Source organism: Ostrea edulis, chromosome 2, assembly GCF_947568905.1.
Source record: "Ostrea edulis chromosome 2, xbOstEdul1.1, whole genome shotgun sequence".
In the NCBI taxonomy this organism is placed as follows: domain Eukaryota; kingdom Metazoa; phylum Mollusca; class Bivalvia; order Ostreida; family Ostreidae; genus Ostrea; species Ostrea edulis.
The window spans coordinates 63465612-63476810 of NC_079165.1; the positions used below are offsets into that span (position 1 = coordinate 63465612).

Consider the following 11199-nt stretch of genomic DNA (forward strand, 5'->3'; position numbering starts at 1 on the left):
GTAATAAACAATTTGGTCCACAGAAGGTGGCCAAAAGGATGGAAGGTTGTACTTAGTCCGAAATTCTGTAAATTAGTCTAGAGCCCTGCTATAAGTAGCAGATTGTTTGGCTAATTGTGTCAATACCCAAACCTAGAAATGTAAGTTTGGTAGTTGGACCCTGAGTTTTTTTGTCCTTGATGGGAACCCCAATATTGCTCGACAAGTTTGTCTGAAAACTATAGAGAGTTTATAACAATGATCAGACAATGGCTTACCAACAAACAAGAAATCGTCGAGGTAATGAATAATATTACTGTTGTGTGATTGAGTAGCTACTATCCAATGTAGTAATGAGGAAAACTTCTCAAAAGTTGCGCAAGCAATAGAGCAACCGAATGGCATGCATGTATCAATGAAGAATTGATCACCTACACAAATACCCAACAAAGAAAAATCAGCAGGATGTACGGGTAACAACCTAAAAGCACTAGATAAATCCATTTTGCACAATAATGCCCCCTGCCCTAACCTTTCAATCATTTGGATAGCCTGATCGAATGATGCGTAAGCAACTGAACACAATTTCGGGTCGATAAACTGATTTACACTATTTCCAATTGGGGCAGATAAGTTGGTGATTAGTCGCCAACTCCCATCTTTTTTAGGCAAAACCCAAACTGGGTTGCACCTTAATTTGACAAAGGGCGATGGTGAAAAGGACCAGCCATACGACCTAAACTAATTTCTTTATGAATTATCTGGAGTAATTCAACCTGATGCTGAGTTGCAGATTTCAAATTTTTTGCCGAAACCAAGAGTCTTAATCCAGTGTAATTTAAACTGAAACCGTGCCTAAAACCATTCACAACGTGCTGGACTAACTGAGTATCAGGATGATCATGAAGGTAATTTTTCAAAATGGAATGATTAATGGGTGTTGAACCTAGGTCCCATATTTCTTTGACGTTGATGGGAATTGGATTGTGCTCGGGGGTTGAAGGGACGAAAATTGTGCTGACTTAACGGTTGCCTGGGTTGAGGGGATGTTAGCCTGAGGAGATGGATTACTTTGATTGACCCAACAATGTAATCTAGGATGCGACTTATTACAATACATGCATAAGTGGAGGTAATTACAGGGCTGGCGAAGGCATGAACCCTTAAAGTTGAAGTCGAAACATTTATGGGTAGGTTGAGTGGGGGGTGATTGGCTTTGGTTAGAAATAAACAAGAGCCATAGCTCAGCATCAACGGAACCCCAGGAAATGTTAGGATTCTTTGACAGGCGTAGCCTGAATTGCCTATCATATTCGATCCACCCACTAACTGATCTGTTTGCTGCCAGTCTAACTATGTGCATATACTTGAGGATGCCCTGGAGATCAACAGGGTGCCTCGTTAAGTATATACTTGCGAAGATTAAAAATGCATCTGTCCAAGTATGTATTGATGTAATTCTTTTAGGTGGATTTTTTGGCTGGATGACAAGCTGACCATTGACAACTGAAACCCGTTGTTCATTGGAAATTTCAAATTCAGACTGTATTAACTTAGATAATTCAATGTAATCTCGGTTCCAAATTTTTTCCTTGATTGTTTGTTCAATGTGAACGGCCAACTCGTCGCCAACACTAACTAGTGGTGTTATGGCAGGCTCATGATAAGAGTGCATGGTATTGGTAACATTTTCACCTGAAGTTTGTTCTCCCCTAACGGCCAACTCGTCGCCAACACTAACTAGTGGTGCTATGGCAGGCTCATGATAAGAGTGCATGGTATTGGTAACATTTTCACCTGAAGTTTGTTCTCCCCTGTTTTCATTAATTGGGAAGTTACCCATAAACTGTTGATGAGGGTCCACAACTGGCGGAGTGCTTAGAGGGATGACTGGCAGGCTAGGCTGAGTAGGGAGGTCAGTGGCCTTAATCGCAGCAGCTACAAGTTGGAAAAGGAAGCTTCCTCATTACGCATGCTCTTCAAGGTATCACACCGGTAATTGTCCAATCAAAATGAACTTAGTCAATTGTAGTTCCATATATTTAAAGACATAATTTTTTTCCTTTCTCTATTTTTCTCATTTCCTCTTCTTCTTTTCTCTTAATTTTTGTACCCCTGATTAGGAAATTTTGTGTAATTTGTAGAAATAACCAAGTGTATACAAAGGAACTATTTGTTGTTGGTAGCTGAGGCTACTTCCTGAGGTGCGCTCCGGCTGTTTACACACAAGTGAAAAACACGTGGATTTGAGGGTAGTCTTGTTTGCGGGTAATTTATTTTCGAAAATGCCGCGTAGGGTGTTGTTTTTCTGGTGTCGGCAGATGAGATAGGTAACATAGAACGTGTCTGACTGAGTTATTCGACATCAATTTTGTAAACTGCTTTTTAATGATTTTTTTCCCTCTATAGTAATATATAGTGAAAATAATTACCGGTGTGATACCTTTATAAGCATGTACTGAAAACGTTCATGTCACTCTCATTACATGAGAGTTATCTTTCTTTGTATATGTTGATGGTGAGTTGCTGGTCGGCATAAAAGGAGTGAACTCTAAGGATATGAAATAATTTCTTTCAAAACTTAATTAATTATTGATTAATGAATTATTGATTATGCATGTTGATCATTGCATGATTTGGCATTTGTATACTGTACAACAAACAATGATATGTGTGGTTATCTAAATCAAATTTTAAAAAATCAATTGTCTTTCCTGTCAGAAGTGCATAAAATATATATATATATACAAGTATGATGAAATTTCAACTTTATTTTCAGACTTTTCTTTTATAAAGCAATAAGTTCAAATAATACATTGTAAATGTAACTTCAGAGCTTCAGATATTTAAGGATGAGGATTCTTTGCAGAAATATGCATTATGAAGTTTATCAAATTCTGAATTGGGAAAAGAATTACTTCTATCCATTAGGAGAATAAAATTCAAAGTGACATTGCTCTTATGAATATATCTCAGGAAAACAGAATTTGAACAGATTAAAAATCTTAAAAGTAGATAAATAATAGAAATTATCTGGAGCTCTGTAACTGGATAATGTGATGCATATAAAATTCAATAAGTCTAGGCATCATAGAGGACACAAACTCTGAATCAAAATACACTCTGTCAATACAAATATTGTTCTGAGCAGCGTCTGTCCATACTACAAAGTCACACCATGGTAATCGCATAATTGCCATTTCTCCCTGAACTTGAGCATAAAACTTGTCGCTCTTTTTGAGACGTGGTCCTTCCATACTATATTCTAAACAGAAATTTGGACATCCCATTGCAACAATCTCACTCACTTCCATTGTTGTTACTTGAGTTCCCTTGATGGAGTATGGACACTTAATCTCTAGTACACCTATGCTGTCACCATCAAAAACTCTCCCGTCACTGGAGGCACCCAAAAATGAGTTATCTGTGCACAAAGTGAGACCTGTATCCTCAACTTTAAAATTGTTGTTTGTGGCAGTCTTCAGATTGACATACTCTGAGCGTGCCTTTGCTTCATTTTGTTGTCCCCACTGAACAGCTGGTGGCAGAGATGCATACCTATAAATACACAGAACTTTAACCTAGGGAAAGAAGGCTCGCACAATTTTAGTTATATGTATATCAAATAAAATAATGACAAAAGAAATACAGCATGGCGATCAAATACATTGTATATATTAAAGTTTTTTATCCCCATATGTTATCATTCATAATAAATGTATTACATTCATAACATTATAATGCTAATTTTAGTTCTAATATTATGTTTTCCATATCAACATATGAAAGCAACAATTTATATTAAATTAATGATATCAGCCAGGGTAGCTCAGTAGTTAGAACACCCGCCTAGTAGTGCACGGATACTTTGCAATGTTACAAATTTATACTATATGTACAGATGTAGTATGAATATTTAGCTTGGAGAATAATGCCAGCTACATTAAATGTAGCCTGACTTTAAGGAATTGTGGGCTTAGCATGGAATAATTGTCTGGTTTTATCGTTACACTGTATTTGTAATCCGCATTACCTATATACACACGTATGCCCATGTATTATAAAGTCATAAACTATCACAACTTACTTCTGAAGACTAGACCCCTCCACAATTTGCTTGATCAAAGACTTTGGATTGGGTCCAGCTTTCAATGCATCACCAAATATGGAACTGGTTAAACGACCAATATGTAGTTTCTGCCACATTTCTGATGTCCTCTGGCCTCTTGTACTCGTCTCAATAAATTCAACCAATTCGTGATCAATTGTAATCTGAGGTGCTGAAATGTAAAAGTTAATCATCAGATAACCATTATATTAAACTGAGGATGCATATAATGGTTAGTATTTTGCATATTCTTAAATAATATTGATGTCCATCAAATTGAAATCTATAAATTTTGCAGCTTTCAATATAGTTATATAGTATATATGAATTATTTTTTCATTCCTTACCATTATCCTCACAAAATATAAGATTTTTCATCCTTGTCACCATTGGATCTTCAATATCCTGGACCTCCATTTCCTTTATGGCTTCTGGGGCATGGTCGGGTATATTCCACAAGTGGGACATCCCTACATAATAAGTGTATGTTTATGAATGACATTTATTGGTGACATAATGACTCCTCAAAATTAACTATACAAAATTGTTAAAATCTTTAAATACTAATATCTATTCAAGTAAATCTTTCCTGTTGAAATTCAATCCTTAATACCTGTATGTGGAAAGACATCTCTTAATTCCTTTAACTGCCACAGAGTGGTGTTAATATTTATGTCTTTGTCATCTGAATGGCAAGGATCATAAGCTGCGAGTGGATCAAGGTTTTCTTCAGTATCTGCCAATTTAAGCTTTTTCTTGGACAAAGTGCTGATTGGTCCGATTGGTTTTGTTTGTCGCCCAGGAATGATCCATTTACATGGTTGAGATGTACAGCTTTCTGAAGTCGTCTCATTAGTTTTTGCATGACTCAATGCAAAAAGTAGGGCGCCTATGTGACTACATGCCTGTGCTAACCTACAAATTCATAAAAAGGACCAACAAAATTAATGTTAATAATAATAATAATATAATCTGTTATAATGGAGTAATCAAACGCCTATATACATGTATTTTTTTTCTGAAGAAAAGTGTGGTATATTTTCAATTGATTAAAAGAAATATACAATCATAAAAGATATATCATTAATATGAAATCATTTTAAATTCATAATTATGATTCCTGTATAAATTTGAAAAGCTAAGTTTCTAATTATCTAAAACCCAGCTTTTTAGAAGAATTTTACTTTTTATTTGGTGAAATAAATTACCCAATAGGACACTGACAGTATCCATGCTGTACATTTGGTTTGTCTGCATTTGTAGTCAGGATGCAAATGAAAACTTGATATTGCTGTTTCCTCATAGATGCCTGACATTTTGCTCTGACATATAGGACAGAACTATTTATCTGGAACGAATGTGTACAACTTTGAACAGATTAAATAAAAAACAACCCTAAACAATGTTGTATACAGTAGGCCTAACAATTTTTCTATATGTAGAGCATGCACTTTTTATATACATGTGCCAGTACAATTAATATTGATGACTATTTCACAAATCAGAGTAAATGGTGTGGAAAAAAGATTCTCATTTGATAGATCTATTTAAAAAATTACCTTTGACACTTTAATATCTTGGACGTCACCGGCTTCAAAGTGCTTCACAGATCTGTCCAAGCCCTTGAAATTGCTTGCTGTACCACCATATGTTGTTGGTCTTTCGATCATATAACTGTAGATATCACTAAATGTTATAGTGGGGATGGACGTGTAACCAGGACTTTCATAAGAAACAACGTTGAATGGTGGTAAGCTGTCCTGAAACGATCCTACTAGCGGAGATTTTTTTACGATCGGTGTTAAAATCGAAGTTTCAGTCTGACTTAACAGCAATTCCTGAATGATTTCTTCTTTTTTCTTTCTTTTAACATCAATGCCAACATCTACCGCCAGATTTCTCAGATCATTTACCTTTAGTTTGTTCAAATTATCCCGCTTTGCCATTATAATTCATGTAACCAACGTAAACATGATCGAAGGTTGCCGTCCGGAAGCATTTGTGCGCATGTGCGAGATTTATCGTGAAAAGGCTTATTTGTTATGACAAATTATTAATTTGTTAATATGTATACGGTGTGACCGTTGGACCGAGCGAAGCATGTAATGGTCATTGGAGTGTCCCAAGTGGTAATCATAATTCCGTTAAGTACGGTAGATTATGATTCATTTAAAAAAAAATATTTTTAATGAAATTTTCCTTGCGCTAAACACCCAGTAACATCTCAATATTAAATGGGTTTATATGGGGACAACAGTTTTACAGGATCCGCCTATTCATTGAACGCGGGAAATAAAACGCAAGGCGACGTAAACTGTGCATTATGACGTCACATTTAGCCTCGACTTTTTTCTCTTTTTCAAAGCAAACAATTATAAACAACAATAATACATTCCGTATGCAATGAAAAAGGCCGTTAAAACTAAACAAAATTAACCAATAAATTCAAAATGGTAAAAAAGTAACCGTAATTTTATCGTATATTCTTATTCAAAGAAACTCATGAACTCGTTCATCTATTTAGTCGTATTACGGTTTTATATGTATTTATTTGCTAAAACCTGTTACAATGATAATTATACTATTCACTTTGAACAAACTGAGTGTTTAAATTACGAATTGCACGTCAGAGTCTTCTATTATTGGCATTCAAAATAAAACACGAATAACTGTTGAAGCAGGTAATGAAAAAATAAATGGCGGCGCCCATATGGATCACGAAAATTTCAGTGAACGTATATAGAGATTATCTCTTTTTCTTTTGATGATTTTGACTTTTTTCTTTTACATACGTGTTACCTTTATAGCCTTGCTTCGCGGACGGGCCTTCGACCCGTCCGAGCTTCGCTCGGTAATATGTCTTACAGCGTGACCGTGTTTGAGGGCGAAGCAAAAAATATTGGCATTAGTATCTAGATCCATAACAGGACAAAAACTATCCCGAAATATTAGCACCTAAAGTGTGAGGACAAAACTCAATCAAAGTATTCTAACGTTAGACATTTTTGATCCGCCTATTCATTGAACGCGGGAAACGCTATGCAACTGATGTAAACAGTGCATTGTGACGTCATATTCAGCGTCGGTGTTTAGCAAATAAACCAACATAGGAAACGTTGTACAATTCGCGTTTTAAATCGAGGAGTGATTATATATGACTAAGAAAATAAAATTTACATGCTTTTATGGATTTTATGTAACATCTCAGAATAACGTGAACTTGGGTACACGAGATTCAAAATGGAGAAATACATGTCCACGCTATAGTATTCGAATCGACGCCATTGGGACCAAAATTTTCAAGTTCCATAGGTATGGTTTAATTTTTCATTAGTTTTCTATATTTTCCTTTTAAACATGTATATACGTGTTACCTATAGGGAGAGCTCCGCTCTCACGGCCCTTCGGTCCGTGAGAGGGCTTCGCCCTCTATAACAAATTAATAATCTGTTATAACAAATTATTAATCTGTTAAAACAAATTATTAATTTGTTATAACAAATTAAAAAAAGATAATGCTGCGGCCCTATTATGCTTAGGGCCGCAGCAGTATCTTTTTTTTTTTAGTTTGCTATAACAAATTAATAATTTGTTATAACAGATTGATAATTTGTTATAACAGATTAATAATTTGTTATAACAGATTATTAATTTGTTATAACAAATTATTAATCTGTTATAACAAATTGCGAATTTATTTTAACAAATTATTAATTTGTTTTAACAAATTAATATGTTTTACGGCGTGACCGTGTTTGAGGGCGAAGCAAAAAAGTTTTGGCATTAGTATCTCTATCCAAAGCAGGACAAAAACAACCCGAAGTTAGCACGCGGACGGAGCTGTATCAAAGCATCCTAATTTTGGACATTTGATCCGCCTAAATATTGAACGCGGGAAATATAACGCAAATGATGTAAACAGTACATTGTGACGTCATATTCAGCGTCGTTATTTAGCAAATTTACAAACATAGCGTTAGAACCACAACAAAAAACATGGCGTTAATCGTGGAGTGATTATATATGATTAAGAAAATAAGATTTACATGCTTTTACGGATTTTATGTGTAACATCTCAGAACGTCGTGAACTAGGGTAGACGAGATTCAAAATGGAGAAATACATGTCCACGCGCTATTATTCGAACCGACGCCATTGGTACCAAACTTTTCAAGTTCCATAGGTATGGTTTAATTTTTCATTATTTTCCTATATTTTCCTATTAAACATGTATATACGTGTTACCTATAGGGAGAGCTCCTCTCTCACGGCCCTTCGGGCCGTGAGAGGGCTTCGCCCTCTATTAATTTGTTTTAACAAATTATCAATTTGTTATAACAAATTATTGATCTGTTATAACAAATTATTAGTCTGTTATTTCAGATTACTAATTTGTTATAACAAATTAGTAATTTGTTATAACAAATTTAACAGATTATCAATATCAACGACAAGAGATCATAATATACAATCGTTAATTTTCTCTCAATAGTCTCCACATATCAATGGTCTATGTCAAAAGACAAAAAAGCTATGGCCCGGACAAACTTAGTATGAGAAGCGGAAGAAGAAGAATTCACACTAAAACACTATGTCCCCTTTCTGGGAAGGGAAATTTTTAAAGAAAAAATGTGAAATACCACCGGTACAAAAACTTTTCAATCAAGAACATGCATACATTTTCAAAATGGATTTCCTGCAAACTGAAAGTTATGTGATCAATATCAGATCTAGCATCATGTACTAGAAGGCTTTATAAGTTACAATAATTCACAACAGTAACTATTAAGTGGCAATAAAGCAAAACAAGAGGTTCATGGGCCTTAAAGATCGTCCGAGTCTGAGTTAATCTGCAAAAGCTGAATATAATATGAATAGAATTTACATTATATGTAGCTTAGATATGCAACCAGGAAAATTAGTATCGATTTCATAGCCTTTTGCAGTAGTGACACTTTTAACTATTGCTCAGATTACCAATAAAGCATGTGGGCATCTTGTTAAATTAACGATTCTAAATAGCAATTTAGTAACTTGAAATAACAAATTGATAATCTGTTATAACAAATTAGCAATTTGAAATAACAAATTCATAATTTGTTATAACAGATTGATAATTTGTTATAACAGATTAATAATTTGTTATAACAAATTAGCAATTTGTTATAACAGATTAGTAATTTGTTTTATTATACTTTCATGTAAATTACTCGAATCTGATTGGTCGAGAAGCATTTGAAAAAACATATTGTTACCCTCTGAGAACAGATAGCACGCGCCCCAGGGTGATAATATCTAGCAACGGGTAACAGTACTTGACAACGGGTGATATTATAAAAAATTATCCCATGCGTCAAATTTATGCGCATACGGTTCGCCGTAGATTGTTAGACGACGTCATTTGAGCGTTTGTAATAAACGGGAATACCCGCATCGATATACGAAATATCGCATGACAGTGATTGATCAAATGTCAACAGATGTAAGTTTTTCTGCTTTCCTGTTTACATAGCATTCAGTATAATAAAACAAATATTGCATGTAGTTGAGGGTAACATTGAAATTTTCACCCCTCGAGAAACCATTATCAACCTCGGCTACGCCTTAACTCGGTTGACAATGGTTTTCTCGGGGTGAAAATTTTCAATGTTACCCTCAACTACATGCAATATTTATATAATAACAGATTAGCAATTTGTTATAACAAATTAGTAATTTGTTATAACAAATTAGTAATTTGTTATAACAAATTAGTAATTTGTTATAACAAATTAATACTCTGGTATAACAAATTATCAATCTGTTATAACAAATTATTAATCTGTTTTAACAAATTATTAATCTGTTTTAACAAATTATTGATTTGTTATAACAAACTATAAAAAGATACTGCTGTGGCCCTATTATGTTTCCGTAATCTCTTGAAATATCTATTTTGTATAATTGATTAAGATTTCATCGATAAAATGTCACGTAATAATCTGCTAATATTCATAGACTATAAAGATTCAGCGCAATTTGTAGTATCAAACGAGTCGATTTTCTGGATCTCTACAAGGTCCAGATTCTGAAGTGTAAACCTTGTCCGGACTAACGACTCAATCACATCTTTACGGTTTAACCTCTCGCTGAATTTCTTGGAAATGAATTAATAACTTGTATTTTTTTCTTTAACTTGATATCCAAGTATAATGATAGACTCCACTTTTTGTTGATTTTCATAAAATGACCTGGGACGGCAATGGATGTCATTTTAAAGTAGTTTAAGGTAATCTTAAAGGTGACTTGCACGTCACACCATTTTTTAAAGAGAAATGAAATATACAACTAGATGCTGTCAAAAGACATTGATACGCTCACGCAAGTGTTTGCCTTTAATATTCTCTCCGTCGTAGCAAAGAAGACACAATAGTTACCATATAACATACCCTATATCATATACATGTATATTCTTACTGCATATGTCAAGATGCATTGAGTATTCTGTTGGGCAAGAGCCCTGGGATCACCCCAAACCCTAGGCCTATTTCATAATTGTTGAAATATATTTAAAACAATTGAAGTCCTCACCCCTAAACCATATATATTCCTGTTGCATATATCAAGAAGCATTGAGTGTTCTGATTGGCAAGTGCCACGGGGTCATTCCAATTCTTTTATTATTCAAATATCTTTAAAATGGTTGGCATTGCAACTCTCAAAGTAAATATATTCCTGTTGTACATGACACAATGCACTGAGCACCATGCAGGTTTTTGTTCGTCGTTTTCCCACCCAATTGCCCCTCAAGCTGAAAAAGAAAATTCCAAAAACTTATTGCACATTTAAAGGGCACCAGTAATCTTTGGCTGTCGCTTTAAATGTAAGAGGAATTCTGGGAACGAGGTTTTTTTTTTTTTGGTGGGGGGGGGGGGTTCGAAAAAAAAGTCGTTTTGTGACCCCCAACCCCAATTTGGCCCCAGACTGAAAATGAAAATTCCGAAAAGTTATTGCACATCTACAGGACACACACCAGCAATCATCTTCCAAAAGATGATTTGGCTACTGTGTAAATTGTAAGAGGAGTTCTGGAAAGTAGTTTTTTTTTTCTTCTGTTGTTTTTTTATTTTGTT

The 11199-nt window shown here is 34.6% G+C and overlaps 1 protein-coding gene across 1 annotated transcript; it reads right to left on the bottom strand.

Annotated features, from left to right (window-relative positions):
- Positions 1-2230: 2230 nt before the first annotated feature.
- LOC130052249 (uncharacterized) lies at positions 2231-9133 on the bottom strand. The gene is made up of 6 exons (XM_056156680.1): positions 5647-9133; positions 5296-5435; positions 4701-5002; positions 4435-4557; positions 4067-4259; positions 2231-3537 (listed from the first exon to the last, which is right to left on the bottom strand). The coding sequence occupies exons 1-6, from the start codon at positions 6031-6033 to the stop codon at positions 3009-3011; spliced, it is 1674 nt and encodes a 557-aa protein (XP_056012655.1). The 5' UTR covers positions 6034-9133; the 3' UTR covers positions 2231-3008.
- Between the last annotated feature and the right edge of the window lie 2066 nt (positions 9134-11199).